This window comes from Rhopilema esculentum, chromosome 11 (assembly GCF_057945365.1).
Source record: "Rhopilema esculentum isolate cy_ngs chromosome 11, ASM5794536v1, whole genome shotgun sequence".
NCBI classification, from domain to species: domain Eukaryota; kingdom Metazoa; phylum Cnidaria; class Scyphozoa; order Rhizostomeae; family Rhizostomatidae; genus Rhopilema; species Rhopilema esculentum.
Window position 1 is genome coordinate 10212708 of NC_142825.1, and position 19793 is coordinate 10232500.

The following is a 19793-nucleotide window of genomic DNA, read 5'->3' on the forward strand; positions in this document are numbered from 1 at the left end:
CAGATTTTCTGGCGAGGTCATCAACTTTCAAATTTAGCTTGTTGATAGCTTTTTCTAACCACTGTATAGCCTTTTCGTGTCCCCGTGCTTGATGCATTAAAGGTATTACAAGTCCTAATCTACCACTTGAATTTTTGTACATTTTTCTTACAATGACCCCTCCCCCACTCCTTTTGTTAATGCCGCAAAATTTGCAAATTTTTACCTCTGCTATTGTTTTTCGCCAAGTTTTGTGCAAGAGCCCCCTTTTAATTTTGCCCCCCCCCCCCCCGACGCTAAAATTCGTTATGTGGGCTCATGGACCCTAACTTTCCCAAAGCCTCATTACTGCCCAGAATTCTGCTGATCTCGAGGCAGAATTAACATAGGAGATTTCTCTTCTCAAAATAACAACAAAATGGTCGATACGTTGAAAACATTAGCTCTTCGGGTCTGTTCAGATTTCCCTGAGATAACATACATTCAAGAAGGCCTTAAAGAAAACAAGCTCTGTCTCAAAGATGATGTTTATCTCCCGCAGGACATTAGCGAGCCTCTGCTCGAGACGCTTTTAGAAACCAGACCTCTGGATTACCTGGCAGTTTTCCGCGATAGCACACGTTGCAAGCTAACAAAACTTGATCTCAAGAAAAAGAAAACAATTAAATATCAGAATCTGTTGTGCGAGCTATTAAATCATCGTGTAAGGGAGATCGACCTGTCGAGCTGCTTCCTAAACAAAAACACTGCCGCTAAATTTGAGAAACTCTCGGGATGTTTGGAGAATCTGTACTTGTCAGGAACCAAAGGCAGTTGGTCATCCGACGGTGCAAAATTCTTCAGACAATTGGAAAAACTCAGAGTTCTGGATATAAGTTTTACTATTATTTCATTTCACTGTATGAACTCAATTTCAAACGTAAACACATTGACATATTTGAACATATCGGGTTGTGACGTCACCAGCATAGTTCCTCTTCGGAGTTTAAAAGGGTAAGTAATTACGTGGTCTTCTGAAAGAAAAGGTCTTTTTCTGTAAATCTTATTTGACTTTTACAATTTTCGTTATTGGTTGCAAGCCTAAAAATGTTTAACAATATATAAATGCAAACTGGGTGAATTAGCCAAGAACATTTTGGACAAGGAAATTTAGAACACTATGATGTTATTCGCTATAAAGCAAATAATAGGGTAGGCAGAATGATAGAACTGGGGGGGGGGATAAAAACCATTTGAGGGAGGGAAGACTGGGGTCCACGCCCTTAAAATTGCCAGTAAATGCCCCTTTCCAAAGACATACTTTTTATAAGAAACTAAGGTACGGTGCTGGTAAGCAGTTTCTTAAATTTTCTGGCCGAATATACCAATATTCGATTCTGCTCAGTATGGATGTAAAAGTGGCCATTTTGCTGTCAAAAGTTTCTAACATGTTACTTAAATTTCTTAGGTAATGAATTTTGTAAATGTGCCTCCAAGGTAAAGTGAATAGTTCACTCACATTCAGAGATAAACTAACAAACCAGGGAGCATTCCATGTCAACTGTACCCTGAAGGTCCATCGGGTCATTTTTTTAGGTACACCAAAAATATAAAAGCAGTTGAGTTAGTAAAACTGTAAACATTTTTGCGCCAGACAAAGAAAACTAATTATTAGAGAAAAATGTGGTGTATGAGTCTTTATTTTACGCTAACTATGTACATGGCTTTATGTTTAGCATGCCAACTAATGAAAATTTTAAATACGCCAAAAATATTTTTATTGGTTTGCACGCTGAATGCCGAAAAAAATCTGGTTGTACACCGAAGATCTTCTGGCCTAAGTATATGGAATGCACCCTGGCTAACAAAGTGATCAAGGAATTTTGTTTTCCTAAAATGACTATTGAGATCTGTAAACAGTTAAGCTCATCGAACTTCATCAATATCAAGTTGAAGTCAAAACAAATTTTTAAATGGAAACTTCTTGAGTGTGCAATTTACTGAGAATGAATTCAAACTGCATGTCAAGTGCAGTGTTGCAATATTCAGTGACGTTCAATGTCAAGACTGTTTCGAGTGTCAACTCAGAAAATAAAAACTGCAAATGAAAAAAGTTTCTTAGTTTTTGAAAAATTGAGCCTAATGTTTTTAGTAATCTGTTTCTTATAAAAAAGTGAGTGTATATTTTTACCATTGGTTGGGGGGCATCTGCCCCCCCCTCTTACCTCCCCCTCACTAAGATCTCTCAATCCCAGCTAGATAAAAATTATCTGCTTACCTTTGTTCATTGTGAGATTTTATGGTCTGTGAAGTGAGGGTCAAAAAGTAAACAACAACTGGATAACATCAGCAGAACAAGCTAACAGACATGTTTTTTCTTTTCCATTTTATATAAAAAATTTGCAGTATCAAAGGCCTCCCACTTTTTTACTACACAAAGTACTTATCATTACATCTAAATTTTAATTTTGTTTTTAATCATAATTTTTTAAATAGAAAACTTTGGAACAGAATTCTTGTGTGGGGAATGAGGGGGAAAAGTACACAAAAATACTAGCATTAACAAGCTAACTATCATGTTTCCACTTTTCCATGCTATATTCAAATATTGCAGTACCAAAGGCACCTTCCCTTTTTGACAACACCAAGAACTTATCCTTATATCAAATTTTTGATTTCTTAACAGAACTTTGGAACACCTCTTCATGTATGATGTTAACATGAAATTTGCAAATGAAGTACTACAAGTTATTCCGGAGCTTAAGTCCCTCACCCATCTTGATATTTCAAGAGACATCTCTGTCATAGAAGCTGAAAGAGGTCAAAAATTTTTAGATTCTGTAAGCCAATCTCAGCTTATGAATTTATTTGGATCTTTGAAAGAACTTACCTACTTGGATCTTTCAGGTAATTGGAAGATATTTCATTACTATTTACTTTCCTGTTACCATGGCTTGAATCTTCCCATTCCTTTTATGCTATTATAATATCCTCAGGGCTCGCAGCAAAACATGGCACCTTTTTGCTAAACCAAATAATAAAGTCAGCTTAAATTATTGATATAGATGAGCCTGTAGATTACAACAAATACATTGAACCAGAATCCACAAGTAAAACTGATTCAGCAAAATGTTTGCCACAGTTTGGACCAGAGAACGTAAGAGGAAACTTTCTTTACATTGCTTGCCCCTCAAGCTCAAGGATCAGTGGTTCAGGCCCTGATCCTGCTGTGTTTACTAGTATTCTGTTTGTTGGTGATTAGACTTGTTTTCTTTTAAAGTTTTTTTTTAAAAATGGAATCTATTTTTAAACTTGACACCAACATAGGAAAATTTGGCCAGCAAGGTTTGAAATACCTAGCAATGTAAACCTCCGAAGATCATGTGGTTTTACCCCAAGTTTATCATCATGTTTGAAAAAAATTGCATTAATTGCTGTGTAACAATCTATGAGGCTGATTTTCAGTCATTACAGGCATACCTACAACATTTGTAGATTTTGCAGACTCAATATACCCAATCATTTTTAAAATGTCCTTCTCCTGGATCCTGCCTTCTTGTCTCTAGTGTCTCTCTCCCTTGCTATTGAGTCAAATAACCTAATTTTGTGTGATGAATGTTATAAAAAATATTTGGTAACATAACCTTACTAGGAGGGTTCTGTTTAGAAGTACATCTCATAGCTTACTCACTGTACCTATTTCTGTGAGTAATTATATACAGGCATTTATGTTTGATAATCTTATCTGATGCTTTTTCAAAACATTAGGTTTTTCTGGTATGAAAGAGACTGATCTTGCTGCTTTGAGAAAAAGCTTAGCCAAAAATCTGGAGTTTCTTGGTTTATTTGGGACATACCTGGAGTTCCATGGAGATCTTCCTGCTAAATCTGTAAGTATATAAGTATATGGACTTCTCCTGGTATATTCTTGACATCAATGACATAGGTATCATATTCTTTTTTTTAGTGTTAAAAAATCCAAAGCATTACTTTCTAATCTAGTTTTAGCTTGTCATTTAATTACCCCTGCAATACTTTTCAAGCTGTTATTTGATAAGTAAGAAAAAAAGAAGACAAGTATCTTTGAGAATAAAGGCAATTTATTGATTTTCTGTCCCAAAACTTTGCTACCCAAAAATCAAATTAACAATGGACCATTATAGTTGTTTCTTCCTATGTTGATAGAAGAGATTTTTTATGAGACAAAACTGTCAATTTAAGGTCAGGCTGGCATTGATATATAGTGGGCCAGATGTTTTTCTCCCAGCCTACTAAACTGATTCACTATGATGCTTTTATTAATTCCCCAAACTACTAAGCCACAAGGCTTGGTGGCCTGGTGGACCATTTTGCGACCAATGATATTGGAAACCCATTATGTGATTCATAGATTATCAAGTGTATGGATAGCTTAGTTGAGATAGCAATAACCTACCCTGTTTGCAAGTTTGAGACCTTTCCTATTTGTGTCACTAGCTAACAGAAATGGTGTCAGAGAAGAAATGTTACTGTCAGAATTCTGACAGCGAGCATTCTTCATACACAAAAAGCTAGTTTTTCTAGATAAAATTCTTGATTAGTTAAAGTTTTCATTCTGCTGTTCTGTTGAAACATAAATGTATATAGGTACTTTCATTCCTTTATAGGTTGCTGGTATTGCCAATGGGGCTCAAATTCTTGCTGCTTTGCGATTTCATACAAAAAGATCCTCTTACATCCTGAAAGCCTTAGGAGTAGGCTATGATTTCATATCTCAAAGGAATTTTGACTGCACTGAAGAAGCTTTGAAGGTATTGATGTGTCAGATTCAAAATTAGTTTGTGTTTTAAGTATTGCTAGATATGTTGAGCTCATATTCAAATAGTTGTTTTTGACCTGTTAACATTTGTATTTCAAATGGCTTTTGTTTCTTGTTTATTGTTTTTCTATTTAGAACATTAGAATACTAAGTGCAAGTAAAGAGACAGATACTTTGGCATTTGAATCCACTAATCATCATTGTTAAGAAAATGCTGCTAATTCATAATCATAGCATTCTATAGGTTCATTGTTGTTATATACAGCATATACAGTTATATACGGATTGCAAATTTAACAGGGTTTTAGATGTTTAAAGATTCAGTGTTTAGATTTAAATATCCATTGCTCATTGATAAGGCAGATTATGCATGGTACCAAATTTTTGTCTAATCCCAATCAACCATCATAAAGGGTGTTAATCTTTGTCCATGACCATTAAAGGCAATCTGTCTCGTTGTGGATTGGTTAACGAGAACAATAGCTGGAACAATAGCCTAAACACGCTTCCAGCGCTCTGCCATATTTTTTACAATGCGATAACTTAAAGGGGGACTGTTAACAATAAAAATCCCTTTGTCATTATAACCAATCAACATCGTGACAGATTGCCTTTAACATTGTCACTATTAGTTGTGAAATGACATATAAGGTGCTGGTATCTTATGTCAAAGAATATTTCGGTACAAAGTCAGTGTCATCATGTAGCAAAGATGTTGCTTATTTTTCTTCCAAGTAGTGACAGTTTCAAAATCACTTTGCTTCTTAATTTTTTATTTTAGAATATGTTAATTTTGTTCATTTTGAATATGTTAGAATATGTTTAAGGGTCTGTTTTGCTTCTTTTTTTCGTTGAGCTTAAGAAAGCAGGTCAGGAAAATAGTCACACACGGGAGTCCTGCACTTCTTTGCATTTGTGAAATTGTCTTTGTTTTCCTCCATTGATCTAACTTGATTTAGGATTAATAACTGTTATTGATTTACTTCGATTAAGAAACTCTTTTTTCTTGAATCTTTAGCTTTTTGTTGCTGTATCAAAGCAGCATTTGTCTTCAGATAACATACAGATTGGTGCCAGGTATGTTGTTTGATTTCTAAATCAATTAAATGCCAGATTTCTGTCATGAATTTATATGGTTTATTTATGTTCTTCTTTTTTAGTAAAATATTTTCTGTAAAGCATGTAGATTCAACCTGAATTATTGTTCATTATTATTCAATCTGAATTGTTCCACAGTTTAGTATCAATAGAAATACTATCAACTGCTTGAGCATTGGTTTAAGCCTTATGAAAAATTTGAAGTGCTCTAACTTTTTTTATAAGAAACCATGTCTTTAAAGGACCAAAAAATTGAGAAAACATAATACTGATCATAATTTTAAATAACTGCTCAAAAATAATCCTTTAAAGACAGGGTGGCAATGATTCTTTTCGACGATTAGGCACCTTTTTCTGTTTAATTGACATATTTGATAAAAAGAAAGAAGACCTCGTTGTATCTCATAAAGTTTCCCATTTCAATGTTCTCTAATGTTACATTTTTATGTTTCTAAAACATAGCTCGTTTGCATATATTATTTAAGAACCCTTTTAGAGACTTTAACGAACCCTTTGTCTTGTCCTCATCGATCTTAAGAACCCTTTAACGAGTTGAAGGCCTTCCTTAAGAATTCTGCTTCAATTTGTCTTTAAAATAATGTCATTGTTGTTGTTGCGTTCTTTAATTGATTTGTTTATAATAATATAACTAACTAGTTTTTTTTCTAGATATGTAATAAAATTTGAATTAAATCAAAATCAAATCAAACTTTTAGCACTAGAGTGAGCAAAAAATTAGAAATTAAATTCTAATCCCTAGATTAGTTTCTTCTAAAAAAAATTTTGTAGATCAAAGTGTAAATCAAAGCTGTTGTCATTCTTCTTATTCAATTCAAATTTTCCTTTCCAGTGCTTGTATCTGTCATTTGTTAGGTTCACCTCAAGCAGCCAGTTTCAGTCCTGCAATTCGAAGGTGATTATTTCTTTCCTCAGCCCAGTGTTTGTTATTCACTAGATTTCCTCCCTTCGTTTGAAGCTAGAACAACACTCTGACTTGAAACATCTTGGCGTATTCATGATAGTAAGGGAATTTTAAACCTTGTCGTTGTTACTATCCCTAGATATGAACGAGAGTTAATTTATTCTGAATCAAATTTATATATCCTTTGCCCTTTGCATGTCAACCTTTTTTTACATTTTGGTGTACATTTGGACTCAAATCAAAGCTTAACTCTGTTTTTTTCGGGAGACGAAACCTTTAGTCTTTTGTTTCGAAACAATTTCGTCTTAACCAATCAGTGTTTCTGGGTCATGGCACATGCGCATTAATAGCAGTATTTGTACAGCTGTTTTGTCAGTTACCAAATAACTGTTGAACTGTGATAATGCGTATGTGCCATGACCCAGAAAAGTTCATGGTCTGAAAGACGGCCATCATTCATCTCCCCCAAACAAATTTTAACCTTTTAAAATCAAAAATTTGATCTTCACTTGAGTTTTAAAACAGCTGCTCTCATTTCTGCTCAAAGATTTGTCAAAATAATAATTTAATTGCTTTAGCTCTTTATGTAATACCTCAAAATAGAATATATTATAGCTGGCAGTCTTTCCCAAATATCACAATAATCACTTTGAAAAGACTAACGTTCCAAAAAATGATAATATTTTTTGCTCAAGCTGGTTTTTAGACTTTGCTAAAAGCAGTGTCAACCCTGAAAATTCTGGGAACGAACTTTCCATTTTTCGATTCTTGTTGTAGTCATGATCAGAGTCAGAACAGAATATTTGATTTTTCCTTGTAAATTACTATATAACAAATGTTTAGTATTGTGTGTACTTTGACGTTTCTTTGGTGAAAACTATAGCTTGGTAACGTCCTCCAGAATTACGATTTGCTCAGTGTTCCTTGTAACTTGGCAGGCATCGTACTATTTAAATATCAATTTTTCCCAAAAGTATTATTCACAGTAGGTTTGCTATTATTTTGCAAATTACTTTTATCTATCAGATCGACGATAGGTGCTTTGATTGATGTAATAGAAGCTCACAAATTGAACAGAGTTTTGAAAAACTGTTTGCAGTGCTTATACAATTTCAATTTTCCAGCTGAGATGGTATGTTTAAAACATTTACCAGATTCTCTATAATATCAAACTACTTTTTAATTTTACATCCAGGGTAATTAATTTTACTTAACTCTATTGTATGTCCAGTTCAGAAGCAGTCTACATTTTCGTCTTTTTTCGTTTTTTCTGTTTTCTTGCACAGTTTTGATCGATGCTATCGTGTTTTTTCTTATTGAAAGTTCTTGACAAAAACAGACAAAAACAGATGTACTGCATCAGAATTATAAGCATTTTGTTAAGAACTTCAAAATAACTACGATGATTCTGTTTGCAAAAAACTTGTTCGCAAAGTAGTTCTGAGAAAGCCCTGCATACAAGAGGAATACCAACATACGAATTGGCATTTTTATTGCCATTGCTCTTATCATGTTGGCGCTTTGTTATGCTGATTTTCTTATTCTTAATTTACTTCGCTGCACTTATTCCTTTGTAGTTCGTCGAACAATTCTGCTATCGTCACTTTACATTTTTACCCTTCTCTAAACGTAAATTTTCCGTTTGCACTGCTGTAACTACTCTGCGTACAGACTATACAGTGGATAGGCCGCAGCAGTGCAACAACCAACACCATACTATCTACTTTGAATTTGAATTATTATTCTCGTTAAAAGGAATTCGCTTTTGGTCGATTAAGCAGGCAGCTTCTGCGCATACTGAAGAAGTACACCGACAAACATTTGTGCCGTTTGGCAATTACACTTTTCAATGCCATTATATGCCATGTATGTGCTTTTTGTTGTGTTACTGTCACTATTATAACTGATGATTATTTTGACAATTTTTTCAGCAAAGTCTACATTTTGTCCTACATATTTTCAAGGGACCACGGGATCAGGGGCTCAGGGGCCTTAGACCTCCCCAAAAGTTTCCCAAATGTTCCTAAAACCATACCAAAAATCGCCTTGCTCTTGGCTTTTAGCTTTTTACTATCCCCCTTGGGGGGAGGGCTAATTTGGGAGAGGGGAGAGGACACCTATTAGCCCCCTCAATCTGTAATATGCCCTTCGGTCCTTGCATATCCTCTATGTACACGGGCATATACTTATATAAAATGGGAATGGTCTTCCTCTTTTTGCAACCAGATTAGCATTTCGTTACCATGTTACTAGCATTATTAGGGAAGCACTTGGTACCAGAGCTTTTTCCTCTTCACTAGTACTGCCTCTCTATTTTCATGACAATAAGATTGTTAACTTCACCATATTCGTTTTTCTTTATATACATTTATAATATATTTTTCTTTATAACGAAAAGTTTTTTATTACAGTCATCTACATTCAAGCTGACAGTTGGAAGGCTCGGAGCCATTATTGTAAGTATTTAGCCCATGTATAAAAGTTTCAGCAATTAAAAGTTTCATCAATTAAAAGTTTCATCAATTAAGAAATTAGTAAACGTTTCAAATTGATCCTAATTTCCATTTGTGGTTCTATATGTCATTTGCATAATGCACTGCTTCGGGCCATTCATAATTATGCAAATTATTAGGCATATTATTGTAATTATGCATATGAGATTCATGCAGGATATACTGTCTGCTGGATTCTGTGAATCTTTCCGTGAGTAACGCGTTACAATGTATTTGTCAGAAGCATAGCAAAACGACGGTGAGAATCCAATGTTGTAAAATATAATTTTGAAATAAATTTTGAGATTTATTTGTCTGGTATTTTTCTATTCCTAATGTAATATCACTTTCTTTGGCTCATATTTGTTTAATAATTCGAGAAATTCAAAATTGCAGACGAAAATTTTGAAGAATCCTTGAAATTTTTCACATGTTTTTTAGAGTGGACGAAGGTATCATGCTAAGATTTATAATTTTTATTCATTTTTCGTTTGACAAACTGTCTCCAAAATATAGCAAATTCTGAGGGTGAAATAACATGACTTGTAACGCTTTTTATTTTTAAGTTTGTATGAAAGATTAATATTTATCCTTTTTTAATCATTATCTGCAATTGTTTTATAGATTATTCTTGATGTTATAAGAGAAAAAGTTGGAAACTCAGAGGTAAAAAACTGATTTCCAACTAGACTTAATGTAGCGAATAGTTTTTTTAATTGTGAAATAGACAAGTCTTAGTCAAACTATATAAGATTGGAATCCTTTCGGTGTTTTCTATGTACACCTACTGTCTTCTAAGCTACCTTTCTATGTGATTGTATCGAAATGGATAATGCCCTGGGCAAATAATCGTAATGTAGCAATGATAATTTATTTGTTTACAGTTGGTTAAAGTATTATTTTGCAAGAAAAATAATGAATACCAAAATTTTATTATACAAAAAAAATTATACATCTAATATAAACATGAATTAATATATCTAACATGAATAAGTACACATCATCTGCTTATGTTGCAACTGAAAGTATTTTCCCTCCAGCTCTTGACTATATTCTGAATTCTATGTGTTGTAGGCATTTTTTGATCATATCAGATAACATTTTTAATATCTAATGCAGCGCTATCTCCCTATGCTCATTCACAAAAGGGTGTTGTGACAAGAATGACGTCACAATGTAAACCATAATGATATTAGAAATACTGCTAAGTCTGCCGTGAAAGGACCAATTTGCTTGCGAAACTTTGTATCAAATGCATAAATGAAATAACTATTTTGCAGATTGATAGGATCTTAAAAACTTGTTGGTGCTGCTTATGGAATGTAACAGGTATCATATTTCAACGTCTCTCTCGTGTTTTGATATTTTTTTAAAATTATTGTTTGCATATATATTTATATACTAGTGTTTGCTTTCACTTACAATGATATAACTGTTTCTTTATTTCAGATCAATTACATTGCTAAAAATGCAGTACAAAAGTAGTCTACGTTCTGTCGTATTATGTTTTATTGTTTTTGCATGTTTGTCATCATATTTGCCATCCTTAGCATGGACATCCCTATGAGATTTCTACATATTCATCATGTACTATTTGATTTCAGGTTGCTCATGGTAAGCGTTTATTTAAATAGATCTATGTCTTTCTGACTTATAAGATAGTCTATAACCAAACGAGTTTTATTTTTTAAATTTCAGTTTTGTTCCACTCTAATTTTTCTTATTTACTTCAATAAACTGGGTTACATGTTTAGCGTTACCTCTAGGTGAGAATTTTTTTTGGATTAATCCACTGAAACGGGACGCTGGACATCTGCCTAACTTACTATTTCTAGAGAGTTTTTTGAAAGTAGTCTTTGATTCCCATGCTAGCTGTGTTGCAAGCCTATGCAAATACATTTTGTCTCGATGTAGAAGAATGTAATTCGACAATGCACCGTTTAATTTATTATAAAGAATCATTCTGTTTCTGTGTCTAGATGAAACACCTGAAAACTGCGAAATTTTTATATATTCTGGTGGGCTGGCGCTTTTCCGACAATGTCTTGATGTAAGTTTGTGTGTGTTTTTCTATTGCAAACTTGCGAAGGAAGCGCGTGCAAGAAATTTAAATCTTTCCAAGACATCGGCTAGAATACAATTTTAGGTTTTCTTTTGCTAGCTAAGTCCATTTATCTTGCAATCGACCCAGTATATGCTGTACAGGGTCTCAATATTTTTTACTTGAGTTTAATGGCTGAAAAAACTTTGTCAGTGCATTTTTGGTAGAAGTGGAAATGTGATCAAGTTATGATCGATGTTCCAGAAAAGAGCCTTGGATCAGTTTGAACCCTTTATTTTATCTTGTACACGTGACTTATTCATCCAAAAAATAGCTTGTCTTTTTGGATCTTCCCAATCACCAGCCTTTGATTGCCAGTCTAGTAGGTAGCTTTTCTGTGTAGACGGCATATCGAATATATTCTGCCTGGTTACTAAAATGATTTTAATGTATAAAATGTTTAATGATTTTTAATTAGCATAAAATATTTGCACATTTGTCTTCCAGGAATTTGAGGATGATACAGAGCTTCAAAGAAGTATGCTCGGCCTGATGGTAAGCCTAAAATTTTGGGTTGCTCGGATGATAACATTTGGCCACGTGAAGTTTTGTCAACTTTCTGAGAAACTGGCCAGTATCTCTTCGCCTGTACTTTCTATTTGTTCAAAGACTTGTTCCTATAACAAATAATGATTTTTAAGCATCAGAATATTTTTCCGCATTCTTATCAGTCTTGGTTGCCAACGTGACAAAAAATAATAAAGAGATTCTTTAATTCAAAACAAAAACTCTCAGATTTGTGCAGTTACTTTTTACAGTCAACAATAAAATGCTATTATCAAAACTCTCTGCTGCAGCTGTTACTAGAGTAAGGAATTGTTAAAGTATTATTTCAGGTGGTCCGAAGTCCGAACTGTTTTGAACTTTCTGTGCCATATCGTAGGGACTATTCCTATTGATTGCTGACTTAAAGTCACTCGATTTAAGTCACTCGATTCAAGTCACTTGATTCAAGTCACTCGATTCAGAAGTCATTCGATTCAAGCGACTCGGTTCAAGTCACTCGATTTAAATCATTCGATTCCGTGTTGGTTTAGCTTTCACGCGTTGGTGTGTGAAATAGAAAACTTCAAAGTTGCAACTCTGAGTTCCACGCTACATGCGATGCACTTTGAACCATCCTGCTTGACTCACCGAAGGGTAGTTTTCTGTTTACTCAACTGGCCCTACCCATTCCACGTAGTTTTTGTCCTTGATTTTTAATCACAACTACGCCCTAAATTTCTTTAAAGTGCTACTGACCTGAAAAATCAAAATTTTGCAAAAGACTTTATCTTAGGCCGTAAACATCGCTGATTCTATATCTGCAAATATTTTTTCAAAAGAAGGGCCATAAGTACATTTTGGGAGGGGTTTGATTCATAGGGGGTTTTTCGTAAAGAGTCTGGGGAGAGTGACGCATTCTGGTGTTTTTTCTATGGTTGACGGTCACGAAACCCCAACGGAGCCTAGAAAATGTCCAGCAACCTAAGGTCAGATGAGAATTTTTCAGATTCAAACGTTTCATCTAACGATAAAGAAGTAGTGTCGGAAATGAGAGAACAAGTTTTGAAGACGGGAACCTTGAAATGATGTTGCAACCCGATGAGAAAGATCCATTACCACCTTCCTCTGATGATAGGTGAATATAAGGTGGCGAAGCCGACCCTTCGCTAATCATTCAGATTTTATATTCGGATAGAGATAACAACAAATTATTTCACAGCGAAAGATCTGGAACGATTTTCTGTTGATTTATTTATTCTTTTCTTAACAAGAAGCACTTTACATCTAAAAGTAAGCAGAATTTTTTTTGATGCGGCCTAAGTGTCCCCGTGAAGTGACATTCGATATGAAACATTACAACCTGTTTGAACTGATCTCCAACACTAGAGCCAAAGCAAGACAACTAAATCGACTCAAAACAACATAGAAGCCACCTTTTTTGAGTGTATACTGATTTAAAGCGAAAAACTACAATAATCGAATTCCCTGTACAACAACAAGCTCCAAGGAAACCCCTGTGAGAATTTCTGGAAGTCCCTCTTTCGAGCTCCATACTGAAGCCTTATAGTATATAACAGCGATCTCGTATGCCTGTTTCGTTTCCCCATATTCTGCTTCCGTAAAACTATTCGAAATCGACTGAAACTTGGTAGGGTTGTTATATTTCTTGTACGTAACGTGTGTTTTGGGTCGAAGGGATTGAAACCGGCCCTGTGTATTTTTTCTCATGAATTGTACCCACAATCGAAGCTATTTTTTCCACCTTTCAGAAATTTCTGTGATTGATTTCCGCGAATTTGACTGTTACCCAAACAGCTAGATTGTTTAATGCACCAGCACAACGATATTTGCCATATTTAGGTTGTTTTTTGCTATGCCCGATCTCTGCCATCCTTCTAAAGTACGCAATAACTGACATTGCCGATGCACGAACACACCAGAATACGTCACAAATTCCTGAAATTCCTCTTTGGCCTCGTTTTTTATTCGAACAAAAACTGATGAAAACCAGTACTTTGGAGCTTGAAAAAATTATGTTAACGGAAAGATATGCAGGGAGCAATAACACCATTCGATTCAGCATTGCCAGCTCTATACTAAAATGTAATGAATGGATTTTATGAAACTTTTTATTTTCATGTCAGTTCCACTTTAAGTTAGTCATCAACCGAAAACTTTGTAAATTTTTTTAGAAGCTTTTTTTGTATTAATAGGCCTTAGAATGAGGTGTCTTCTCTTTAGGAACTTCAACTTTTCGAAAATAATCATTATCAAGTTTTTTCTTATTTCTTAAAGTATTTGTTTGGTAAATTCTAAAACCAATATATCTTATCTGCCTTGTACAATGCTTCTTTGAAATTTGAAATTTGTTGTGCACCAAAAATTGCTTCTTTGATTTTTGCAAAGTTTTTCTGTATTCTTTATTGATTCTCTTTTATGGTCACAGGGAAACCTTGCCGAAGTCGAAAGCCTCCGCTGCCATTTCAGAGTTGATAGCATGCTATTAATATTCATGTGAGTATCATAAAGATTTTTCAGCAACTTTGATCGTTGGACTGAAAACAAAGTCTTGATTATCTAGTATGCTGTTTTCTAGTCCACATACCAGCTGCCGGAATGAAAGCTGTAGAATTTTTGGGGTTTACCATATAAAATGCTGAAGGTCCAATGCATCTTTGTTAATTGCAACGTTTGATTGTTTGACAAGTTAATTCAACCAGTCAGATTTTGTATGCTTGAATGTGTCAAAACGCTGAGTTTTGAATAGTTTCCGGAGTCCCCGATTATAAGATATACCGTGTCATCTTTCTAATTCAACGATGAAATTGGATGGTACAGATACTAGTATGAAATGTATGGAACTGGTACAGATGTGAGTCAACTGTGAATTGTTAAAACTCACAAACTGTTCATAAGCTTGCAGATTGTAATAGTTCTTCGAAGCAAATTATTCAGTTGATGAAAACCAGCATAGGGCTCCATTCTCTATTGGCTGCGAGCTGACGCTAATTTATGTGGCTTCTCTCACTCTTGAGCCAACCGCAGCCTCAGAAACCAATTAGTACCGATTGTTTGCGGCAAGATAATAAAAAGTTTGTTCAGCGGCAAGAGAAGCCTCTTAACTTAGCGTAAGCTTTCATCCAATCCAGCTTTTCTCCTTATGCAGTGAGACTCCTTTACACCTTATAGGAAGTTATTAGACACATCATCGTACGATTTTGAAGTGAGCTACAACGCAGGTGGTGTCTTGTCCCACGTGTGCTCAGATGGCGATGAAGAATGGCAATCTAAAACAATATCAAGACAAGAATGCATGGATGCAGTGGTATATATATAAGGAGAAATATTTATATTCTCAGAATCCAAGCAACAATGCCTGCCAAAAGTACTTGGAACACCCAGCAGTTTACGCTGAATTTGATATCTTTCATTCCTTTCATGAAAAAATTGCTACCTCCGCCCCCTTCCCCCTAAAACAATGTTGATGATTAAGAGAAATATCATACAAGAAGTGCAAAAAGAAAGTGCTCCCTAAAATCCTAACCCGTTTGATAGTAAACCAACATTGCTCTGTAGGGGAGAGGGGGGTGATTGATTTTGACATTGGAAATTGATGTCAGTGTTCCAAGACTTTTGGCAGGCATTGAAGCTTATAATAAGCACCGATCTACATGCCTCTAGCTTGCCTTACCCACATAAGCGTCTGTTCAGCAAGATATTTTAAATTAAATCAGGCTCCTTAAGTTGTATATTCATGCTTGTTAAGTTTTCTTATAATCTTCTTTGCTTATTGGTTTGCTGTCTCAACTTTGCTGTTTGCAGGTGAGATCAGTTCATGAATGGGATGTCGAGTCTTCCAGAAACATCAATTATAGGTTTGACCATATTTTATTGAAGCTTCAGAAATGTTTAACAAAACATTTTTAATGCTTCAAACTTTTGCTTTTGTTACAGGCATGGAATCTTCTTCTTGAACGATTTTCATCACTTGAAAACTTATTCTTTATTGTATTGTTTACCGTTGCTTTGCACTCTATTGTATTAGACTGTAATCAATGTAAAAGCTTCACATACTACATAAAAACCAAGCCACTCCTCATTTTTGTATATATGTATATGTATATGTATATGTATATGTTTATGTATATGTTTAATAAAATAGAATATAGACTAGAAATGAGACATGTTCTCTGTTACTCCGAGTTTCGTGCTTGCGCACTCATCAGACAGACTATAATATCTGTCTGTCTTATGAGTCTGTCTGATGAGTGCGCAAGCACGAAACTCGGAGTAACAGAGAACATGTCTCATTTCTAGTCTATATTCTATTTTATTATATCTATTGCTCTGTGCTTTTGCACATCGAGCACTGTCACGTCAGGATAGACAACGCAATCTGGAATATGTGTATGTTTATGTATATGTATCTGTTTATGTATATGTATATGTATATGTATATGTATATGTATATGTATATGTATATGTATATGTATATGTATATGTATATGTATATGTATATGTATATGTATATGTATATGTATATGTATATGTATATGTATATGTATATGTATATGTATATGTATATGTATATGTATATAAGAAGTTTGACTGTCAATGCTTCTGTAGCGCAGTACTCAATACGTTTGCACGTAGAGCGTGATATAGTCAACTCTATTTATAACACACTCTTCAGGAGAGATGTTCACGAAACAAGCTTGTAGAGATTAAACATGTGGTTTGATTCTCTTCAACTCTAAACTATATATAAATATATATGTACATAAAGACACTAGTTTAATCAATCTAGGGTATGAGATTCTCTTCGGAAATTAATGTGTGTTTGAAAGAAGCTTAACAACTGTCACCTTTTGTGCTATTACCTTCTGTTTCGTGTACCAAAAAAAACATTTTATTGTCAAATGCCTCTGTAGTGATATTCAATTATTTGCACTTGTGTTTAGATCTCTGAAGCCCATGTTGAGGCTTATTCCATTGGATAACAATCGATGTGGACAGGAATGGTCTATTTGGGCATTAGCCAACCTCACCAAAGTGTATCGTAAGTTTCATTATTTGGTTGTCATTTTGACGAGATCAGTGGCGGCGCCAGCCATTAAGCTCTGGGGGGGGACAAACCGAACAAATTTAAGCCACGCCCTTTTAACCACCAGAAAACGCCCTTTTACCAACAGGGAACGCCAATTTTATCCGAAGGGAACGCCTATGACAAACTTTTGTTTGAAAATTGGCAGTTTGAAAATCATATGATTACATCACAAAAAGTACGGTGTCAAAATATTACCCCTCCCCCAACATTTTCTCATCGAATTTAGACGAATTACAAAATCGATTCTGCTGCGAACTGGGGGGACGTGTCTATAGCATGTTTAGATGCACATATTTGTCGATGTGTCTCTTTGCCCCATAATCGTATTTGCCTAGTTGCAGCAATCCATCGGCACTTTGTAGAAGCATTTGATGTATAGATCTTACTCAAATATCCTACAATTGAGAAGAAAAGTACATTTCTTTGTAATTTTTCACGCATTTTTGCTGTTTAACATTTGATTTATCGGAAAGTTTTCGTTTGAAAACTTTAGCTTAGTTGACATTATCTTTATATCAAACTGCATCAAAAAGAAATTTTTATCAATCAGAAGGGCCATTGTTATGGATTTCTTCTCCATATTTCTCCAGTGATACATCAGTGTTGTGTAATGTTTTGTATATTTTTGTTTATTGGAAAACCAGATTTTGTTATGATTGTGTCGTTTTCGTTCGTTGTCAGTGATTCAATCATGTTTGCTGTTTCGTTTTGTGTCGTTGAACTATGTTTTTTACAGCTCAAAAGTACTGTGAATTATTGGTGGAGGAAGGAGGCAAGGAGCTGTTAGATAGTGTTTTACATTCGGAAACAGCAAGTCAAAGTATGAAGAGATTTGCTCGAATGATCATAGACACGATAAATAGCACAAGGAGACCATTGGTATCGTGATTAAGGCCGGTTCTTTGCCGATTCGGCCGACTCCAAATAATGCAATTATACATAGATTTGTAATGACCGTGTTATCGGCTCTCAGCTTTCTATAGCATCTGCTGTAGACTGTAAAGCGATTTACGCTAACCCGGAGAATACGTCGTTATTTTTAACAGGCAATATGAAGTTACCTTACGATACTATATATGAAAATTGGAGTTTACCGGTCGGTCATAAAGTGTTCGATGCCGCGTAGATAGAGCAGTACACACTTCTAGTTCTAAGTTGCTACTCCGAGTTTCACGTGTAATCTACCATCCTAGATAGGTGAAGAAAGTTGTATATAAATTTATTTGAATGGAAGTGCTCTGATTATCACGACCTTCTTTATGTTTAGGTAAAGAAAGTTGTATATAAATTTATTTGAATGGAAGTGCTCTGATTATCACGAGCTTCTTTATGTTTAGGTGGATGTTCAACTTTTCTAGAGTTGGCACGATATTAATGCTTTACTAAACATTGGCTTTGTCGAACAATTTTTCATTTCCCTTTCGTTATTATAAGGAAAAGTATAGAAAAACTGTTCGCTACCTCAATTACCCGCTATTTCGAATACTGCTATTTATTTTGAAAGATTCTTCATTTGTACACCGTTTTGGTATAACCATTCACCTGCTCGACTACCCACTATTTCGAAGAAATATCCATTACCAGTCAGAGAACAACACAGTGGATGACAACTTTATTTTCTTCAATTCAGTATGCATATCTTTTTTAAAAGATATACCTAGAAGGTGTAGAAGCTTTTTTATTTTTTATATTTGCTATTTGTAGCTACTAGCTTAGCTGAAGATAAGTACATTAAGTGATTGTATTACAGAAGTTCGTAATAACAGGATCCAAAAGCTAGCTTAAGTTATAGGTGTATGTAGTGTTAAAATGCAAAGAGACTTACTGTATGCATAATTTCATAAAAAAAGTTCTCTTCGTTTTGATTTAATCGTCTTTAGAAACCTCGGTTGAAGTTAAATTCCACCAAAACAGAACTATATGAATACTTCACTAAACCAAGATTTCTAGCACGGGAAATCACCACTTTATTTCTCTTTCGTTTATCTGTTAAAGTAACTAAATTATCTCGCAATGAAATTATTTAAATTAATCATTTTGTTATTTCAATATGTATGTATAAACTTCATTATATTGATATTACAGTATGATATATTGGTAATGTATAAAGCTTAACAAAGGAATGTGATCATAACTGACAGAATAATGTGTCTTTAACATTGAGTATTGTTCAGTCTTTCAAGTTCGCTGTAAAGTTGCATCAACCACTGTTTCCTTCTCTACTGCGTAATCCAAGCACAAATCAAGTTGATATGTCCTCGTACTGTACCTTCTATAAGCTAAACAGGGCTGGGCAACCTTTTGGAGACTGGGCCAGATCCTTCAGACATTTTCTTTAAGCAGGCCAAAGGTAATAAGAAAAACGCAATAAAATTGTTGTAATAAAATGATGATGATAATAATTAAAAACTTTCATTTAAATTTAATTACACCACAATTACAAACCTCTCGATTACATAGATAGTTTGCAACAATAGGTAAAACTGTTACAATCATAAGTGCAAATGGAAAACTGGGGAAAAACCAATCAAGATTAAAAAAGGATGTCATTCAGCGTTTGGTGAAAACATCCTGAATTGTTAATTGTTCCTCAGTACCTCAAAGATTCTGTTGTCCTCAAAGATTCGGATTAATTCGCGACAATGGATAGTGAACAAATCTGTCCATTACTCCCAGGTTTAATGAAAATATTAGATAAGCTAATCGATGTGTTTCATTCAATGTTTCTGACCCCTCGGAAAATTACCTTTGCAAACCAAAAGATTGAAATAAAATGTTGTTCATCTTGTAGGCCATAAAAACTCTCTTCCCGGGGCGGATTCTGGCTCGCG

General features: G+C 34.6%; 1 protein-coding gene across 4 annotated transcripts; it reads left to right on the forward strand.

Moving 5' to 3' along the window:
- The first annotated feature begins 342 nt into the window (after window positions 1-342).
- On the forward strand, window positions 343-19119 carry LOC135693952 (protein zer-1 homolog). Of its 4 annotated transcripts, none has more exons than XR_016144328.1 (19): window positions 343-972; window positions 2645-2865; window positions 3727-3848; window positions 4605-4748; window positions 5775-5833; window positions 6705-6767; window positions 7803-7908; window positions 8532-8642; window positions 9188-9232; window positions 9893-9934; window positions 10549-10597; window positions 11248-11318; window positions 11817-11864; window positions 14302-14369; window positions 15045-15180; window positions 15678-15730; window positions 16817-16914; window positions 17699-18229; window positions 18300-19119. XR_016144328.1 is itself a non-coding variant. In XM_065212547.2 (18 exons), the coding sequence occupies exons 1-18, from the start codon at window positions 398-400 to the stop codon at window positions 17848-17850; spliced, it is 2163 nt and encodes a 720-aa protein (XP_065068619.2). In that variant the 5' UTR covers window positions 343-397; the 3' UTR covers window positions 17851-19119. The 4 variants fall into 4 exon arrangements, 2 of the variants coding, with proteins under 2 accessions (XP_065068619.2, XP_065068620.2); XR_016144327.1 differs by having other exon boundaries at window positions 17699-18159; window positions 18230-19119; XM_065212547.2 differs by having other exon boundaries at window positions 17699-19119.
- Window positions 19120-19793: the final 674 nt, after the last annotated feature.